This window comes from Micromesistius poutassou, assembly GCF_964030765.1.
Source record: "Micromesistius poutassou genome assembly, chromosome: 12".
Taxonomy (NCBI): Eukaryota; Metazoa; Chordata; class Actinopteri; order Gadiformes; family Gadidae; genus Micromesistius; species Micromesistius poutassou.
The window spans coordinates 18,495,704-18,514,759 of NC_140282.1; the positions used below are offsets into that span (position 1 = coordinate 18,495,704).

The window sequence follows — 19,056 nt, forward strand, 5'->3', positions numbered from 1 at the left end:
CAGACAATGTATTTGCAGCCGCGGCTGGCTGTCTTGCCGCAAGAATACAGGCTACTGCACCGCTGGAAAAACATGGACAATTCCCTAATAAGAGTGCCGTTATACGCTGCATACGACAACAACAAGGTCTGGCTACCCTCATCGATGTAATGCAAAGCAAGCACGCACTCTACCATATAAAACAACTTTAACATCACATCCCCTTCTAGGCAGCAATGGCAATGATAAAATAATGTCTACGCGTACTGGCTTTTACTGTGCATTTCCAAAAAGCTCTAAAATACTGGACTGCTGGACTTGTCAGTGAAGGTATGGTTGATCCTCTACTGTGCTGGTTGACCTCCATATGCTTTAAATGAGCAAATAAACAAGAACATTCCCAAGTTTTCCATCGTGTTTTGTGTGAAGGTAAGTAGATCCTCCCTATTAATGTGTTACTGTGTTCTTTTAGCTCATGATTTATATGTGATGTCGCTGTGGTCCGAAGCATTGCTGAAGGGTGAGCAGCAAATCCCAAGGAGCTACTCCACCGCCAGGATACTGAAATACATATTGAATAGCAGCCACTATATCTATATTTCGATTATCGGCCAAATTATCGATATCGGTAATTTTTCACTCCCTAATATTGGTATCAGCCCCTAAAATCCAGTATTGTTCGGGCTCTAAAACCCAGTAATGTTTGGCTGAGAGTCAAACACCCTAACCACTAGACTAGGCTATTATGCCACTATGGAAATGTGTGCGGATGACTATTGATATGATGTCAACATCATATCAATAGTCAACTCGTTCCAATCTGAACTCTGCCCTGCTTTTGCCCAGCAATACAGCATTGGGCTGATGGCCTGCAGTTTCTTGTAGAGACCGTTCACTTCACTTCACACACACACACACACACACACACACACACACACACACACACACACACACACACACACACACACACACACACACACACACACACACACACACACACACACACACACACACACACACACACACTGCTGACACTTGTAGGTCCTGAAGCCGGTGTGGATGTTGGCGTGGTGCCTACAACGACTGCTTTGATGCAAAGCTCTTCCCACACACGTACCCACACATGAAAGGCTTCTCACCTGCGAAGAGGAAGACGACTTGGGCTCGGGAAATGTTTTATTCTCTCCTCACACAAAGGCATGCACACACGCCGAGAGTGGTGATGTTTATCTTGGCTGGAGTAGACAACACTTTCTCAACGAGAGGAGGAGGTTACCGTTGGTGTAGTACCAATCCCAAGATCAACAGGCAGCTCAAGTTTGGTTACCAACAGTGGTGGCAGAAGTACACACATTCTGTACTCACCTAGAAGTACACATACTTGTGTAAAAAAAGACTCTGGTAAAGTTTTAAAGTACTGAGTCAACTTCTTTATTTAAGTAAAAGTGTAAAGTACAGGCTCTGAGATACTTAGATTCTCAAATGATCAAAGTTCAAAGTAGCCCTCTGACATTTTTAACGGCCGTTTCTGTGCAAAGCTAACTGCACCTCACCGTCATATTGATACAATTTGAAGACTGTTAAAGTTCAACCATTCTAACTTCAAATAAATTAAAAAATATACTGAAAATATGAATAATATATATAATGGAACTTTGTTCCAATGTGCAAATCAGTTTTCAACGTCAGTAAGGCCCGATGGCTTTAGGCCCGAGGCCGGTCCCTAGCCATCGAAACGTTGCCTGTTTGTAAATAAATCTACTTCTGGAGCAAATAACCAGTGTGCAGACCCTCCTCCCTCTTATATCTAATACTATTGTCTGGCACCTGTGGATTACCTTTGGATGTGCGCACCACCGCTCCTTTTAGCAACAGACTTCAAACATTATGATCAAAACTAGAACACAATTCGGGTCTAATTAAACTCTTTTATTATAAACGTCCTCATCTCATCTAACTGTAATTAGTCTGGAACCTCTCCCTTCATTTTCCTTCATGTCCAAAGCGCGTCAACAATGGGCACAGACCAAAATGCGTCTGGATGAGATTGGTTAGGCCACAACCAATCACAGCAATGGCAACGGGTGACGGGACACTGAGCGACGGAAAAAAACCCTCTTCATTCTCAACAAAAGCTTCAAGGGCAGTGGTTTGCTCTTCTTTTACTGAAAATATACAGTCCTCTCGTTTAATCCTGTCAATAGCGTTATTAACAGTCCGTTCTACAACAGCCATCTTTGTTGTTAAAAAATGCCTCGATGGTGCTTCTCTGCACCGTCGTCGTATTGTTCCCGCCTCACATTAGATAAAACGGTTGTGTCGATCTTGGCAGAAATATTTTTCTATGGGCGGGGAGCTAGGCCATATCTGCAGAGCAAATGAAACACGAGCTTGCGATATTCCTCTGGTTCCCAGGCTACTATTTTACCATTGTCAGTGGTTGATGTCTGTGTCTGAGACAAGGTTAAGCCTCTAGGACACGTACAACACCACGATTGATTTTGATGTCCACGTTCGAGAGGGTCAAGTTTCTAGGACACATAGTGTAATGCCAAGGGGTGTGGCACATTTCATGTACCATTGCTCATTATAGCACTCTTACACAACTACGGCACTAAGAAATAATCACAAATGGGTTGTAGCGATGGGGATACATCGCTACAACTCCTTCCTACAACTCTTGGACAAACACGCAATGTCTTAAAAACGCATTCTCTCCAGAGCTGTTTGTCTGTTCTGGGCTACTACAGAACGACCTCTGTGGAAGAGGACCTGCTCCCCAGGTAGATATAAAAAAACGTGATGAAAACACAGCGATTCTTATTTTCATGGGATCATACACTAATTAAAACATACTAATGATTCCATTTCTGCCAAGTCCATTCCATTACATGTAGCTAAAGCAAAAGTTAAATCAGGAAGATGACATTCCCCTTCTGTTTCTCTCATGCTGTCATCGCACAAGCCCCCTCCCCTTCATCTCTCCGCTCCTATCAGGACCTCGTGCATTAACGAAAGAGGGATGTACAATTAAAGAGTACAATTACGCTCAACGCGCTGTATTGACCTCTCTCATTCGTTCTTGTCGCTTGTCTGTTGTTTCATTGAGACTCGTTGCAGCACTCCTCTAGTGTGCTGTTCACCGTTCACCTTTGGGGTGGTCCACCTGACCTGTCTACGGAGAAAGAAATGACTTCCTCCAGGGCCTCCAGGCACTCCATCCATACACACTCCACCACCAGCGTCTGAACACCGTCAGGGGGAATCATATCCCGGCATACTTCCAGCGTCCATCGTCGTCCTCATGAAAAAATAATTTGATGGTGTCTATATGCCAAATATGTTGTCAATAAATGTTGTGAATTACTAGTATTACTTTTTTTTTTTCATCCTAGTCTCTCCCGATTGAACTGCCCCTAAATTCTACTTACTAGAGCTTTAACCTGGAATTGAAAGTTTATACTATATATTTGTTTATGCATATAATATTTGTATATATCCATAAAACACATTAAAGTGGAAACATTCTTTTTTCTAGTGAGAATTTAAAAAGTTTCTTATTCCACATTATCCTTGCTATATTAAATTTGTATTTGTTGTTTAATGTCTAAAAGTACTATTTAGTTGTAGTTGCTGTAAGTCTTTAAAAAAAAGTTAATTTATCAACAATGGCAGTGACTTGTGCAAGATTGCATGTGGTTTCCAACACTCCTTCAAGAGCTATACATTAACGAAAATAAGTCAACTGAACCCAGTTAAAAACTCACTGTTGGGGAGGAAAAGTGTGTTCAATGTTTGCAGTAAAAACTAAAATTGTTTTTAAACAGTAGTATACAACATAAATAATTCTCAATTTAAGCACGGCATAAAACAAAGAGGAAAACTGCAATGACAATTAATCCCCACTAGATAGAGACTCATTTCCACACCTTGATGCAGCTGAGTCGAGAGAATTCTGGTTAGTTCCACAGTTTGCCTCTAGAGGTGCTAGAACTTGAGTGTGAATGGATGGTTTTTTTGTGTGTGTGTGTGTGTGTGCGTGTGCATGTGCGTGTGCGTGTGTGTGTCTGTGCGTGCGTGCGTGTGCTTGCGTGTGTGTGTGTGTGTGTGTGCGTGTGGGCGGTATGGCGCTACATCCATGGGGGTGCGTGGAAGTGCTGCAGAAAAGCAAGGATACAATAGTTTGTCTCTAATCGTTTTCCGTAGTCCTTCGCTGACACAATTTTAGAGACGCTCCAATAATGCAACTCTCAACGAGTGCATCACCTTTATGGCAGATCATTAAGGAAGAACACGCGTACACACGGTAAATGTTCATGTTTACCCACAACAACAACAAAAAAAAAAAGTGTGGTTTATGGTCTGAACTGAAAGCAAGCAAAACAGGAAAGTACATTAGTATTTCGTTGCCATGACAACACACGCTAAGGTATGTAACTTTCTGTCTGGTTTTACACATTAGTTTGGATGGACGCAGTACAAAATACATTATTGCCATGAAAATTGACGAATCTCGCGTGAGTATCCGCTACTGCCTTTGTTAGGTTACCACTTTATGTCTGTCTGTCTGTCTGTTTGTAGGTGTATAGGTTTACAGCCTAGTAAGACTTTGTCGGATGTTTATGGAGGTCAAGTATCACTTTGATCAATAAACCGACGTTTGTCAAATAACGTTTCACTCAAAAGTGTTTCCACTCGGAGGTGTTCATTATATGGCAGGTATGCGTTTAGGTGGTTTGTCACTGCAAGAGAAAAAGATATACAATGTAATGTCCTAACGCGATATAATGGATGTAGGCCTTAATACTGTTTTGAAATCGCCTGCATTTATCTGAACAGCTCCTATCTTCCGACATCAAGTGATATACTTATGATACTATAATACAACAATAAAACCATGGACGTATGTTGGATTTGTTGTTTCCATCTCCAAGGCAACACGTGAAACGCTTTGAACCAATTGGGCAATTTGATCTTTCAATGTCCTTGAACAAATCATGTGCTTTCCGCAAATCCATGGTTAACAAGGATTCAGAGAACATGGATTTGTTAGTTTTTCCAAAAAGCTGTCATCTATCTTGCAGTGGGCTAGGTTGAAAATGTGATTTATTCAAATGCATATACTGTAATGTTGGCGACTATTGTTAGTAGTCTCTCACATTCTCTCTTCACTGGCATATTAGGATTCACTTCATAACCTAATGAAATGGCCTGGCTCAATATTTGCATTCTAAACATGCAATTTCTTGCCTCATCAGGTAATGTAATTCCATGCTTCATTAGGACTGTGAAGTTTATCATTTGTCATCAAAGCCAAGCTGTCAATAAATGATTAACCTTCATTTCAGGAAAATGAAATATTTTGGATCAGGCAATGCTGATTACAGTTTTCATTATAATTGCAGTCTGTTAGTTTGAATCTGGCTGAATTTTGCCGGTTGATTATTGCAGAGAATCACAGTCATTACAGAACCTGCCTGAGCCTAATTAAGCATGCCCAGTAAGTTGAAATGACAGGGCTGCAAGAGCTTCCGTATGGCGGATATCTTAATGGTCCACTGATGTGGATGAAACGTCTCGCAAAGAGCAGGTCAATATGACTTCACGCTCCCTCATTGCTCACTTTAGCATAAGTAAAACAGATATACCAAGCCTGTGTGCCGTTGGGCTATATGTATTCATCATGTTGCTTTGAGCACCACATTGAGCTTCATTGATCAATAAAGTAACAATTATTTTTTGTTATCCTCATTAGTTAACAACGTTTTAACACAGTTGTTGATAAGCCTGTGTGTGTGTGTGTGTGTGTGTGGGTGTGTGCGATAAGAGGGAATAATGTGTAAGCTACCAAGTAAAGTGGTTGATGATTTAAATAATGGAAATGAGAGTGTTTAAAGAGACAAACTCCTCATGTGTCTAGTAAACAGTAGTCTGCTCATATTCAGCTGCAATCACGGTAAAGCAGCATTGTATTTTTCTCACCTGTTGCCGAAATAAGCCTAACATTATTGCTCCATCAGTGACAGAGTTGTTAGGCCTCGCTTGTGACACAATACCTACCATAATTACTTTTCGCATGAAATTTGATATGAAGTCGCGAAACCAGTATGGAGACCTTGCAAAGGGATTGTGTCTCTTGCGAGGCAGGCTATGTATTGATGTTCATTTATCTTTCAGGGCCTGTTGTTTGTGTACCAAGTCTATAATGTGTTATTACTCCCATTTTGCCCACTGCTATATACCTCAACTATTCTTTACCAGGGGAAAGGAACAATATTGTGATCCTGTGGCACAGAATTAAACACATCAATTGTAAATACCTTATAAATACAGTACTATGTCAAGTTTAACTTCTGTTGCTTGTGCTTTGTTTACAGTTGCAAATACAACCGTTAAACACAGAGAATATTCGTAGCTTAACTGCTCACTGTATTGCACAGGATAGGCCTAATAGCAATTAGGATAATAATGGAGTTAATGGCTTATTTCCTGTCATACATGTGATGTGATCAGATTAAAGAAGGCTTCTTTGATGGATTGCCATTACCTCACTGCCAACTGTCCATAAAGCTTGCTTTCTTTTCACTATTCACAACATTGTTGCCATGCATTCTAATGCCTCTAGAAGGAAACCTTTGGGGACGTGGTGTTGACATGTACAGAAGCTTCTACACGTCAGGGCGACAGCTTGGCCAGAGGTCATCCGATTGGCAGTTAGAGTAAACAGGATATGCAATTAACTACTGTTTCCACAATGACTTGACCTGCACAAAAAAAAGCCAAAGGAACTGAAGCCTTACATGAATGCATTTTCTGTTCAAGATGAAATAAGACCTATAAAAACAGCTTATTCAACTGTAATTGTGAAATTGTAAACTTGAGGTTGTGTTCTCTGACTGCACAGGAGGGCCGTCCATATTAAACCTTTGTGTCTTCATTGTGCCTTTTATAAACATTCAGCCTAAGAAGTTGTTTCAAAGTTGGTTCTAAATTAATAAGAAAATTAGCATGATGGTGTGTGTGCAATTAGGCAAAGCAAACAAAGGTTTTTTTTCCACATAGTGTAGGTCTGTGTTTAAACGACCATCCAGGCCTAATAAGGGAACTCGGGGAATGAGGGAACATAATAAGATAAACAACCAACAAATAGAATAGCCTTTGCTGTGGATGACATTCACTACTACCCAACCACTAAAACAATCTCAAAAGATCTGTTACAAAACGGTTGCCTGTTTTTAATTGGATATTCAAATTGGTTGTTTATTCTCAGATTTGAGTAAACATGCCATTCTTCCAACGAAGACGTTTCCACTAAGGCACATAATTATGACAGTTATTAAAAAGACTTAGTTCAAAAGAGTTCAAAAGAGCCAACATGCATGATTAATAACTTCACCCTAGCAAGTTTATAATAAATAGTAAACAACCCTAAGATAACAATTGCTCCATTTGACTTTGGATAAAATAAAATTAATTTGCCATCACAGCCATTATGTCGTCCTGAAAATGTATTCATAATAAAATAATCCCATAAATGTGCTACCTCTTTGTACGCACCACATAAAAACACAGCTGTAGAAGAATGCTACAGTCCTGCAGTCTGAAGGTGATGCTGGATCATCTTTAATGATACATTGCGGATACGGTGGCTAAAATGTGTTCATTATGAGATCTGTGTGAGGTCAATTATTTTTTTTAATTTAATATTGGTAGAGTGTCATGCAAATAAGGTTCTAGATGCATATGAGTGTCAGAATACCATTATTATTTTACCTTATGAAGTATCCTTAAAGTACTTAAAAGTACAATACTGTGCGTTTAAAATGGGTACTGCAGTCCAAATTCATGATAACGGAGAGAGTTATCTCCGCCTGCCCTCTCCTCCCCAGACTCGAAGCTTCATGCGGGTTGCCAGGTTGGGGACACTGAACAAACACGAGTGCAAAATGAGCCTAGACAACATTGTATTTTGAGATTGTGTTTTTAGCGCAATTATTCTATTTTGACGACGTATGTCAAATCCTATACACTGTAAATTCATCAAGTTTGCAATTTACTTTGCAAATTGTAAACCACCTCATGTGGCATCCGACTTGAAATCCTTCTGGGCTCCGAGCCATTCTCTTGAATACAACTGCAAAATCAACCACGGCTCGTGTCATGGAGGACCAGGCTTTTTAGGGCAGGTAGAATCTAGAACAATCTCAGTTGTTTGTTAGTTTGTTTACATGCTTCAATGCCTGCAGCACGTTGTGTTGGTGTGCCAATTTACTGTGAATAGTGAATAGTGAATCATAGAAGACAGGCCAAAATATAACAAACGTTCTGACCCAGAACGAAAATTTGTAAGGCGAACATTACTGGCTGTAGTGTTGTTGTCGAAGCAGCCAGTATTTTGACTTAATCTGACATCAGGGTCATTTTATGATTTAGTTCAGAACATCTGATATACGTTGTACCTTTAATGAAAAGCGCTTTACAAGTTCAATAATACACACAGGTCAAGGTAATCTAGTTTAAGATAGTATGCTATTTTTGTCAATCACAACCAGGTGACCAGCAGGTGCCATACTTGAGGAGACATACATTGTCACATCGACATAGTAGCTTGAGATCCCAGAGAGGAATTCTAGACCAGTGGCACGGTGGTGAACTATTTGGGGATCATAGTCCCTTGACCCTGAACCTGGTGTCCATTTCAAACATGTTGGCAACAAGAACAAGAGGCAGCCATCTTGGGGAGACACCTGAGGCGTCTTCAAGTGTCCAGCGCCGCCCTCCCCCCATTATTTATCCATTCCTCCATCATGTGACGCCTCGATCTCCCGCAAATGAGCTGTGATTGGAATTTCCAGAGGCTGTCACAATGGTTTTGATTAAAAACATGGCAGCGGATAATGGGAGAGACAGGCCTGTTATAAGAGCTTTGTCGTGTGGCTAAGATAATGCTCCAGAGTGAAGAGGTTAAAGATACCACTTCCTTGTTAATAATTAATGGCTGCCCGTGTGTGGGTGATCCACATCACCGCTCCCAGTCATTGCATGATAATTGCTTTACATTTAATTTGGCTTGTGAGTGGCTTTTTTTTCTCTCGAAGCTAGGTAAATTGCGCTTAATGTTAATAAAGGCTCAGTCAGGGAAAGGAATTTGGTTGGAAACCAATCGCAAGAGAGCTGAATAGTCTGCTATTAGGCCTTGGGTCTTTATTTCTCATTTGAACCCAGCTAATGTCTTTAGACGTCAATATAATATGTTCCAAAGTGACGCGCAAATATTTTCCCTTCTTTGTGAGAAGCACAAAGCGTGCTGAAATGTGTCTCTTGCACTCGGCTGCTATGCTGAAAATATGTGAGTTTGTTTTATGTTCGAGGTGAGCAAATTTTCTCCATTGTTGTGCTTTTCGCTCAGCAATGTAATTACTTTGCGCTCGGTCCACAAACTGTTACTGCCAAGAGCTCTTTGCTGAGTACAATTCTTCTGGCACGGGCTGCACTAAACATTTAGGGGGGGGACAAGCCATTGTAGCAGGTATGTATACATGGCATTGTGGAAGAGGAAACAAAATAAATGTCCCCACACACTCAACCCAAACAATTCTACAATTGATTTGAATTAGAGATTAATCATGCAGAAGTGTTGCTATGTGGAAGGTGCACCAACACAGGATATTTTGGCTTAAATGTAGCGTTAAAAGCAGGGCCACACTATTGACTGTGTGTCTCGTCCAAATCGGCGGCACAGTGTACCGTAAGTCTCTAAAAGGGGGCATACACCTCCTTGACACTGCAGGGTCTATAAAAGAGGAACGCTACTTTAAGAGGTGGATGAGTTGTATGCAGAACCTATGGGTGTCCGCTTGCCTCAATAGACCCGGGTGATATATATGAAGTCTACTTCATATGCTTGGACAGCTGGAAGTGAGCTCACCTTTAAACATCTCTACTAACCTGCATTCGACAGTGTTTAGGCTGTGTCACCATTCTACATGAATGTACGGTCTAATGCGTCATTGTATATAGGGCTCATGGACCTTAACAACATCTCTTTCCGCTGTGTGGACCCTGTAGGTGAATGCCGGAGGTGAACAGCCTGCGTCTGTCCCCGGAAGGCGACAGCAGCAGACGCTAGCGCCGCGGGCCAGAGGAATGGCCTCCAAACACGTGAGAGCAAACGGCACCGAGAGGAAGGTCCCCCACAGCCGCATGGAGGAAGAAACCATCCTTAAGGTATGGCCAGACAACCTCTCCCCTCTTCGAGCACTTGAAGCACTCAGACGACCCACCTCTGGAACGTAACCTAAGCATTCAAGGGATGGAGGACGCCCCTCTCTCTCTCTCTCTCTCTCTCTCTCTCTGAGAGTCAACTCTCCGGTGTTATTCATCTCCGCTCAACGCGGGAGAATAACACTCTCGCCGCAGAATCTCGTTACCGGTTTCAAAGCGTTGCGCCGACTTTGCTTTTGCAGAGATCATGATCAAGTTAATTAGACCTGAGATTGAATGAACTGCGGCAGCAACTTAATCATTTGTAATTTGACTAGAAATACTATATCGTGGAACCCTAGAGACAGAGAACGCCCCCTCCCCCTCCCCCCCCACCTCCTTCTTCAATGTGCTTTGGAAATTAGGATTGTGATGTGTCAATGTGTAATGTGTGTTTGTAATACAAAGTGGCAAAGTAAAATTTGAACTGAAATGAGGAGTTGTAAAAGTGCAGGGTGACCATCTGTTTCTGAATGTCTCCCAGAGTTCAGAGCAGATTGGTGATTACACTATCTATTAATGGCTCCTTTTATTATCCTATTAAGAAAATATACACTTTTGGAAGGAAATTGGGGCAAGGCAGCTTTGGGGTCGTGTTTGAAGCCACCCACGTGGACACCGATAAGAAATGGGCTATAAAGAAGGTGAACAGAGAGAAGGTAAGTACACTGTGCAACTTTTGTTTAAACAACTTGAATTTCACTTCGTCCCTAAATGGGAAACGGGACGCACACATTGAAAGGTAATGATTATTGTCGTGAAGAAAAGAAAAGATAACTGTGTGTGGTGTATGTGTACAGGCAGGGAGCCATGGAGTCATCCTGTTGGAAAGGGAAGTACACATACTGAAACACGTGAACCATCCCCACATCATACAACTGAAAGAAGTCTTTGAGACACCGGTGGTGAGCTGTCACTCTCTCTCTACTCTTCCAATTTGAACATGTTAACATTGCTTGTATTCTGTGTATGTTTCTTTCTTTCTATGCAACGCCTCGGTAGTGCACAAGTAATAAAGTTCCATCAAATAATTTCAAGTCCGCCATCTTAGTACCTCTTGCCCAGCCAGAAAAAACCAAGCAGCCAGTGGTTATCTGTATTATCACGACGGCGAAAAGGCACCGAGACGGCCGCGTGGAACGTGCGGAAGGTGGAAGCACCCTCCTTTTAATGGCAGGCCTGCATCCCCCATGTTCTGTTGCAGAATATGTACCTAGTGACCGAGCTGTGTGACGGCGGCGATCTAAAGGAGCTGCTGCAGAAGAAGAGCTGCTTCACAGAGGAGGAGAGCCGACACATCATCACCAACTTGGCCCAGGCCATCGTGTACCTGCACAAGAAAGGTACGGCCGATCGCCGAGTTGTTGACGTCGCACACACAACACGCAAACGTGACGTAAATACCCAAATGATCACAGACGATGACGACCGGATGAAGTTAAATGCGAACGCGTTCCGCTGACAGGTTTCTTAATTACACCCTGTGTTTTTAGACTCTCTACAGGTTGATGGAGTAGAAACAATGGCAGGTATACCTTGAGTACTGGCTGAACTGTATAATGCATTATTGATTTTATTCTTGTAATAAGTAATACAATAGTGACTCTTTGGTCAAATTGGCTTCACGGCAGAGTGGCCCTGTGATATTTCACGCCAGTATGGCTTTCAATCATTATAGAATCCAGTTTATTTTAACGAGGTAATAATGAAGTGCCCAGGAAAAAAAAAAAGTTTGGCAATTTTTTATTGAATCTGAGGGCTTTATTTGGAGATGGTATGTTTTGCCCTTCTAATGATGAAATCTGTAGTTAGAGGTAATTGCTTGGCAATGAGACACCATTACATGTGGCTAATGACTCATTTACAATGAGCTGGGGAGGAGTCCTGATTAATAGGTGTTTTCACGTGGAGTGTCCCTCTGCGCTGGTTTAACTCTGAACCCCATAGCATCTAATGATACCCAGGGGAGTATGCTAGCAATAGTAAATGTACAAAATATATCATGATTTAGTTGGGGGACAAACACCAATGCCTGATGCTAATCTGGCCCTTGGTCAGGCTAGCATGCTGTATCCTCCTGTATCCTCGAACATTTTTTTAACAATGTTTTCAATATTTACATGGCTTTCGAAAAGAGTCAAGATAAATATAATGTTTTCATAATACAATTAATACTGTACATTACTCAATAAGATTGTCGTACAATGAATATGCAACATCAAATTGCATTCAGCTGTGGTGTTTGATTCGTGACATGACCTGACTTTGACTTAACGTGAGAAACCTTTTCACTAGCATTCTCCTTACTTTTCTCTTTAGTATCAAGCCTCTTCAGTCTTTTTTTTGGCGTTGGCAAAACCAAATATTTCTGCAATGGTGATTTGCCAAGGACATGACATATTTGCTGAGATCACTCCATGATATGAAATAGTTTGTTGTTTGTTTGCCAAGTGTTGCATGCTGCGTCTATGCTGTGACTTTGTCACCACAGGAAGGTGAAATCAGGTCTACTTTGAATAGATTGTTATTTTTTATGTCGCCTTCTCCCCTGACCTCATTCTACATTAACATCACATCAGGGGAAACCATTTTGGGAAAGATCGCTGTTCTCTACCCCCTTCTGACAAAATCATTTTAAGAGCGATGAACTTAAAGACGAGAGGTTTGTTCCTCGCCGAAAAGTAATGTGTGCGGTGACACATTCCAATCTTACCTCCTCCCTCTAGTGCCAACATTTAATCTAACCTTGAACCCCCTCTTGCTCAAATGTCCCTCCATCTTCTCAGCGTTTTAATGGGGTTATCTAGGTGTGTGTTATAGCTTTTTAAAGAACAATATATCAGAGAAAAAACGATAACATGAGACTTCTGGCTGAAGAACAGCGACTGGGGCACTTCAAGTTGACAAATCCCTCCATGGATGATGTTTGGTAGTTAACGTTACACGCTTGATAATCATTGGTCATTATAGGGTTAGGGTTAGGGTAAGGGTTGCATCCTTTGGCGATGGTACTGCCATTAATGCCTGTTATATAAGCTACTGTCATCCGTTCAGACATTGATACGATTTAGGTTATGGACAACAGTATCTAAAAAAAACTTTAAATAACCTTAACGTATCACAAAGGGATGTATCCATTACACACCTACCCAATATCTTGTCAGGGGAAATTCAAAATGTTCGTCTCAAATTCAGCTAATAAACTCTGCCTTGGAAAGATAGATGCTAGGGGTGTGGCCTGACTCTCCCCCCTGCTTTTGTGTAGCTATAACTGTCTGGAAAGAATAGAAGGAAATCAATAGTCTGAAATTACAAAAGATTGCAATAGATTTCGGAAGCTTTCGGAGCCTTAGGAACAACCCAGGCAAAAAGGACTATTTGACCACAGCTTGAGTTAGTTAGTTAGTTAGTTAGTTGCAGACCGTTTTCAAGGAGGTGTTGACGTAGACCAACACAGGTGTCTCTCATAACACTAATTAGGGGCGGGTGCTTTTATGGAGCAGAATAGTGGACTCATCTTCCCTAGTTTACCCCTGCCCATAAAAGGAGCTGAGCCATAATGGACAGCACGCTTTACAAACAAACAAAGTTATATTGATCCATGAAACGTGCAATGTATTTTGTGTCTACTCTATATATGATTGCGTTAAAAAACATAAAGACATCACCGTTATTAGAGATGTAAAAGATAAAAAAATAATATATATATATATATACAGTATATATACATACATACATACATACACACACACACACACACACACACACACACACACACACACACACACACACACACACACACACACACACACACACACACACACACACACACACACACACACACACGCATGCACACATGCACGCACACACACACACACAGAAAAAGGTTATAATTTGAGTTGAGTGTTCATTAAGTTCGGTGCGTCTTTCTCCCCCTCGTCTCCCCTTTAGACATTGTGCATCGGGATTTAAAACTGGAGAACATTCTCCTGAAAGGTTCTTACCAAGGAGACAAACACGGGCTCGACATCAAGGTGAGACGGTGACACACACACACACACACACACACCCCCCCCCCCCCCCACCCCCCCCGGGTGGTCTGTCCTCGCGCCCACAGTCCCCCTCAATGACTAGTAAATGGTTTTAAATACGGCTTCATTATAGCAGAGCTCCCCCTGCTCAGCAGCGTGCGGGGTTCCATGAATCAACCCCCTCGAAACGCATTAGCACCTGAGCACGCCATGTTTCAGTGCGTCAGCAGCAGCAGCGAGTGGGTTGAAGAAGCAGATAGCGGAGGGGGGGGGGGGGGGGGGGGGGGCACGCCATGGAACCAGGCACGCCACGCGGCAGCATGGGAAAGGTTTAGCCTTTATGTTTGGCAAGGCTCGGCTCCTCCCCCTTATCCCCGCTGTAACAATTGGCTGTAACAATTGTTTACATTAGTCCGTCTGTCCTTCGCACACATACTGCACCTCTGATCAAAACTCGGGGACGTTGTAGACGTTATGGTGAGCAGTTTGTCTATTACACTGTTACATATAAGAGCCTAAGCGTTTATGTAAATGAATTCACCCCCGACTAAAAAGGTGCTTTATCATTGGCCATTGAACTCTGCCCACATGATTTTGGAAAAATTGGAAATGGATGAGTGAACGTGCTGTTATCATTGCATTAAAACTGCACATATATTTGATTAAATACTGGCCTGATATTTTTTTATTATTTACATAAAATAGTTTTTGGAAGAAAACTCTTCTTCCTTAAATAAAAAATCTCTCCCCTTAACTGATACCGGTGTATGGATGTGCTTTTTTTTTTTTTTTTTTCTAACTAATGGAAAAAACCGACTCCATTACTTTCCCGGGTGATAACATTATAGTTACCGCCGATCTGTTAATTATTGATTCCGTTTGCCGTCGGTGAGCGCTCTCATGTTCCCTCTATAGGACGGCCAGGTACCGTCCACGCGCCATGACCCACGGGCCGACGACATAGGAGACTAACCAAGTGTCTGTGAATCTCTCTGCCCGGTGTCTAGGTGACAGACTTTGGATTGTCTGTGAAGAAAGGCGGGGTGGGGAGAGAGAACATGATGAAGGCTACCTGCGGCACTCCCATCTATATGGGTGAATATAAATACACCCTGTGTAATTCATTAGGACGCTCAAGGCCTGGCAATTACTCTATCGGCAAGATTTAGTCCTATGTTCAGCTGAACTTGCCCACCTACTGTCTGGAATGTTTTCAAAGCATATTTCCCTCCCTCCTGTTGGATCTGTGTGTGTGTGTGCGTGTGTGTGTGTATTTATGTGTGTGTGCGTGCGTGTGTGTGTGTGCGTGTGTGTGTGCGTGTGTGTGTGTGCGTGCGTGTGCGTGTGCGTGTGCGTGTGTGCGCGCGTGCTTGTGCATGTGATTTTAGCACCTGAAGTGATCACTGGTCATGAGTACAGTCAACAGTGTGACGTGTGGAGCATTGGCGTGATCATGTACATGTTGTAAGTCCAGTCAACCCACAACACAACACTGTGCATCACTATATTAGCCAACAGTCTCACGTATATAAAGCACAGGTCGGCTGAGCACATTTGTTCCCGCAGGTTATGTGGAGAGGCTCCCTTCATCTCCAGCTCAGAAGAGAAACTGTTTGAGAAGATCAAGAGAGGAGAGCTAACGTTCTCTGGTTTGGTTTGGGACACCATTAGCGATGCAGGTGATAGCTCCACACTGGTATTACTTCCCCTCCCTCTGAATGTTGTTAACCTTTGACCTCTAGCTTCGTCAGGTTAGCGGCTCTACCGTGAGATCATATCCCTTGCACACCATGCGTGGTACATGAAGTCATTTGTTGTTGCCGTCGTTGCTTTTAACCGTTTCATGTCTGTTTTTGGGACAGTCAAACTAAAACGTCCTTATGTCAACAGCAAAAACGGTACTGAGCTGTCTCCTGAAGGTCGATCCAGCCCATCGCATCACCGCCAATGAGCTGGTGGACAACCCCTGGATTACGGTAAAGCCCAAAAAGCGCGCGGCACACGTGTTGAGACGGGGCACAAAATATTTTTAAACGAATACTCGAGTTGATCAGAAAGCAGACACGCACTGCTTCTGCTTTTTCTGCGGTGAAGCTGCATCGCTTGCCGCGTTACATTGCGCGTTCAAAATCCCGTGCTTGCTCGTTCCTCCAGGGCGACACCAGCAACCTGGCCACGCCTACCAACGTTCTGGAGATGATGCGCCTGTTCCGGGATGACCCCGACGAGGGAGAGGAGCGGGAGGCCGGCAGCGAGTCCTCGCTGTCCCGGTCACTAGAGGAGATCTCCCTACGGACCCCCAGCAACAACAGCCTCCAGGAATACATCGACGAAGCTTCTTCTTACCATAGGGAGCCGGTATGATGTGACTACACCCCCCCACACACACACATGCACAGACACACACATGCACAGACACACACACATGCACACACACAGACACACACATGCACAGACACACACATGCACAGACACACATACACACAGGCTGGCTAAGGGGTTCGTGTTGTGCGTCCACTGTACACTAGTCTAGTCTGTCTCTGTAGATCGGAAAAATGAATGAGTGAATCTTTCTCAGTCAGCCTTTATTTCCGATGAATTAGGCTTTTCCAAAAGGAACATGTTTTTGCCTCTGTGTATCTGTTGTTGGAATGGAGCTCTTGTTTCCAATCCCTGTGACGGCTGATTCTGAAGTAGACCAAAGCGGTTAATATGTGATGAGCTTTTAGCGAAGCACAGGGCGCTAGGTTTTGGCCAGCTGACTGGAATTCGGCTATTTTAACTCATAAAACATGGATTTCAGTTTAGAAATCAAGGACGGGATTCTTTGCCAGACAAAGCTGTCATTTGATTGGACGCACTTGGAGAGGTAGATTGGATGCACTTGCCTTCAACCGGGGGGTCAAAGTTGAAATTGTTTGAACTCTGAGCGTAGTGCAGACAAGGTGGAAAATCTGAGCTGTCCACTATGCCACGGGTAGCTTCAACGCTAGGTTGGGCTTAAGGAAAATGGCTGAAGGCTCATCATGTGTAGGCGCCATAACAGCTAAATTGTCCCCCTATAGTGCTACTCCATCGCCCTATACTGGCACTGGTCGTTAGGAGGTCTATGGAGTGTAGCCCTAGGACTGCTAGTGAACAGACTGAGGGACATTATTTTCCATTGACCTTAACAGCAGTTGGACAAACAGTAGATTTGTGATTTGTTGAATTACAAAATGAAGACATCAGCAAAGGACCAATATAGACTGCTGTTAGAACCTTTTAAGGTCCTAATGCTTGATAATCCCCCGAAATCAAAGAAGACGTATCAGACTATGCCTAGTCCAGAGTCAATGTATTAGCCAGACTAACATTACCCAGGGCTAAAAACCACAGAGATGTGGATCTGCCTCCTGGCTCTGCAGTGCCTAAGAAAAGAATTCAGACCAATCTGTGTGTTTCACGGTCTTTAGATACATGATACGGCCCATTCCTTTCTGCTGCTTTGACCTCAATTAGCCCGGTCGGTAATGATCTGGTCTTTGACTAAAAAAACGTCTGGCTGCGTCTTAGATAAGTCAGCCCTGACGGTAAGTTTATCAGCACAAGGTTAAGCTCTATTTCATTATTCAGTGTCATTAAAGAGCAGGTCTCTCATGTTCCCTCTCTGGGTTTTGTCTCTGTGATCCCGACAGGAGGAGACTCTGGAAACCTCTATCGGGGTGGAAACAAACAGTGCGGACACGGTGAACACCAGCACGCTGGACCAGCCCACGCCACACCAAGGGAACCACCTGAACGTACGTTGGACCTCGCGTCATTCGGTGTAGTGTAACCACTTGTTAAACGCCCCGAGTAGATTCGAGGGAGTATTCCGTAATTCAAGATTCGTTTTTTTAAACGTTTAAAGGCACCCCGTTTGTCTAGTATATTTAGTGACCACTAGATGGTGCCAGATTTAATGAATTACGGCTCAGGTTTTCCCACAATAGTCACGAGAGTTTCCGTTTTCACCCGGTAACTGTTAACGTTAATGTTAATGGCCTTTGATGAGATGAATGCAAAAAAAAACGTTATCTTTGCAGGCTGATACGGGCGCTAAACCCACCAGGCAGCCAAGTGCAAAGCAGCGCAGCCTGAAGGAGAGCGGCGAGAAGAGTCCTCACGCGTCCTGCAGCCTCAAACAGCCTCCTAAAGCGGGTAAGGCAGACGCTAACCCAGCCTCCACCTCCAGCAGTAAGCCTGGGAACTGCTCCCTGAGACCGCCTGTCTGCCCTCCGAAGAATAAGAAGAGCTAGAGCTCCAGCAGCAGAAGAAGGAGGCAACGTGCCCAGATTCAACCCCCGGGGGCCCGGTGCCAAAGTACTCGGAGGGGGGGGGGGGGGGGCCCCCAAGCCCCATTTGGGGCCCCCCCCCCCGGGGATAAGGCAACTAAGCATGTGACAATACCACTTGACAGAAAAAGAAAAAACCCAGGTCAGACGCAAACTACTCAGTGCTGTACGATAGCGTGCGATGTCCGAACGACAAGATACCGCGCTGTCGTCTTCGGTAAGGTAGTTAGCTCGGCGTGTCGAGACAAGAGGAGGAAAAAAACGACACAGCAATGTACCTCTGTACCTCTACCTGCAGCCTGGCACTGGAACACAACTGTATGAGTCTACAGTACATCTGCAGGGGCTTTTTGCATATTGCAAATAGAACGAGTAAGAGTGGTGAAATATTATACGAAAATGTGGTTACTTTAAAAGAGAGAGTCTCTCTTCTTGTTATACTGTGAATGTTTTGTTTTTGCTTTGGC

General features: G+C 43.2%; 1 protein-coding gene across 1 annotated transcript; it reads left to right on the forward strand.

The window, feature by feature from the left end:
• Window positions 1–4,390: 4,390 nt before the first annotated feature.
• On the forward strand, window positions 4,391–18,553 carry stk33 (serine/threonine kinase 33; the record flags this gene model as incomplete). The annotated part of the gene is made up of 13 exons (XM_084476260.1): window positions 4,391–4,408; window positions 10,048–10,206; window positions 10,788–10,901; window positions 11,043–11,147; window positions 11,447–11,585; window positions 14,194–14,276; window positions 15,281–15,368; window positions 15,662–15,737; window positions 15,840–15,952; window positions 16,164–16,249; window positions 16,428–16,631; window positions 17,951–18,055; window positions 18,341–18,553. The coding sequence occupies 13 exons, from the start codon at window positions 4,391–4,393 to the stop codon at window positions 18,551–18,553; spliced, it is 1,503 nt and encodes a 500-aa protein (XP_084332386.1).
• Window positions 18,554–19,056: the final 503 nt, after the last annotated feature.